Source organism: Corvus brachyrhynchos, unplaced genomic scaffold, assembly GCF_000691975.1.
Source record: "Corvus brachyrhynchos isolate BGI_N302 unplaced genomic scaffold, ASM69197v1 scaffold408, whole genome shotgun sequence".
NCBI lineage: Eukaryota > Metazoa > Chordata > Aves > Passeriformes > Corvidae > Corvus > Corvus brachyrhynchos.
Window position 1 is genome coordinate 157970 of NW_008239759.1, and position 1935 is coordinate 159904.

General features: G+C 38.7%; 1 protein-coding gene across 1 annotated transcript; it reads right to left on the reverse strand.

Moving 5' to 3' along the window:
* Positions 1-424: 424 nt before the first annotated feature.
* On the reverse strand, positions 425-1679 carry LOC103621378 (histidine triad nucleotide-binding protein 1; the record flags this gene model as incomplete). The annotated part of the gene is made up of 2 exons (XM_017742727.1): positions 425-763; positions 1539-1679. Coding segments are annotated over 2 exons (306 nt in total), but the record flags the coding sequence as incomplete, so codon positions are not given.
* Positions 1680-1935: the final 256 nt, after the last annotated feature.

A 1935-nucleotide genomic window follows, 5' to 3' on the forward strand; every position in this document is an offset into this window, starting at 1 on the left:
CTATAGAACTATCACAGCTGCCATGAAGACTATCGTTTCACCCATTCTCACTGGAAAAACTGAGCCTTACAATGCAGTCACTGACAGCAAGCTCCAACAGGGTGTGCTCCCAACACACTGCAGTTCACTGACACAGCCCTTGAAGAGCATGTTTGGAATTTCACTTTTTAAAAAAGTTTCAGCAGCAGCGTACACTGGCTTTACAAATATTTACATACCACATTCAAAAAGCTTAGAAGACTTCTTCCCAAAAGACACAACAGTCTGCTAAGCGGTTGCACCTTCAGGTTTCAAATGCCTTGGCAAATCACTACCTACAGAAGACTTGTTAGCAGACCGAAACACATTACATGCTTTAAACTCCAGAGAACATAATTTTAACTTCAGAGTTGTTTCCAACAGTAATGCACACCAGACAGAGACGATTCCCACATGCTTGATCTTTATTGTGCGAATATTGTTCAGAGCATTTATTACCCTCTGCAGACACACATTAAAAAAAACAATACACTAACAGTGGCTAGATTGATGGACAACATATTAAATCTATTTGGTGGTAACTTGTATGCATGCAGTTAACTCCTGTGGTGTACAAATCTTAGCCAGGAGGCCAGCCCAACTGACGACCACCCAGAACATGGAGATGTACGTGATAGACAGACTGCCCACCCTCAGGCCCTTCATTCACAACCATCCGGAATCCATTGGTCAGGCCCAGGTTAGCAGCACACTTCTTGCCAACAATCATTAAATGCCCGAGAAGCTGGAGGAGAAAGAAAAAAAAAAAAAGAAAAAAACAACAAACAGAAAACACACAGAAAAGGGGAAAGAGCAGGAGGGGAAGGAATGAGAGCAAAGAACCAATATGCCAGTAAGTTAATTCTCAGAAATTCAGCCACTGCTCTTCAAATTCTTGTCTGCCTGCAACTGACATTTCCCAAGAAAAACTATAAAGACTGACTATGCATAATATAGGGGGAAAATAGAACTACTGATTAGTTTCAAGCCAGGCTGTAACAGACTACAAGTGTCAGAGAATCTAAATTTATTACATGGTTAAAGCCCCAACTACTTCTTCAGACAACATACATAATTCTGGTGGAAAAGAAACTTTATTTTACCGTGTAAAGTTTACAAAATCTTTGAGCTCGATGTTTATAGTTACAAATGAAAGATTCAGCACCTCTCAGCTAACCTTCCTTTTCTTCATCTCTGACCTGCTAACAAACCCCAAGCCCATATTACAGCAAGTACTCTTGCATGCAAACGATGAAAACAGACATCAGGATTATAAGATAACAAATACCAATTCATTTTTCCTGGGAAATCCACACATACAGACATATTTTGTTTTCTCTAGCTAATTTTACTGGAAAACTTTAACTCCATTATCTTTTTAAGCTAGAGGACAAGGATTATAGTATCGGAAAACTACTTTGCCTCTTTGAAATGTCAAGAGGAAAAGGGGGACAGCCTAGTACTTTATGGAAGTAATAAGAAGCACAGTTTGGTATACAGAAAACCTTTAGAGTACTTACAGATTCATCAGAATCTTCTGCTTCAGACAACCTGACAATTGGCTTCTTAGGAATCACTAAGAAATGTGTTGGAGCTTGGGGTGAAATATCATGGAACGCGAGGCACTGGAGGAACAGCAAACAGATAAAATATAACTTGCTTCAGAGAAAGGTAAGAGTTTCAAATCAATATGCCTCACTAAATACATACTTCAGCAGATTATCGCATACCTCAAACACATGCAGAGATGGTAGCTTTTCTTGAGTGATATATTATTCTACAACCTTTAAATTCTAAACACAAAACACTACTTACCAAAACCTGCTGGTATGAAAAGAAACACTACTCTCTAAAGCATTGTTTAAAATCTACAGCCTTCTCAGCAAAGTAATACACAATCAGGTTCAAGATTTATTA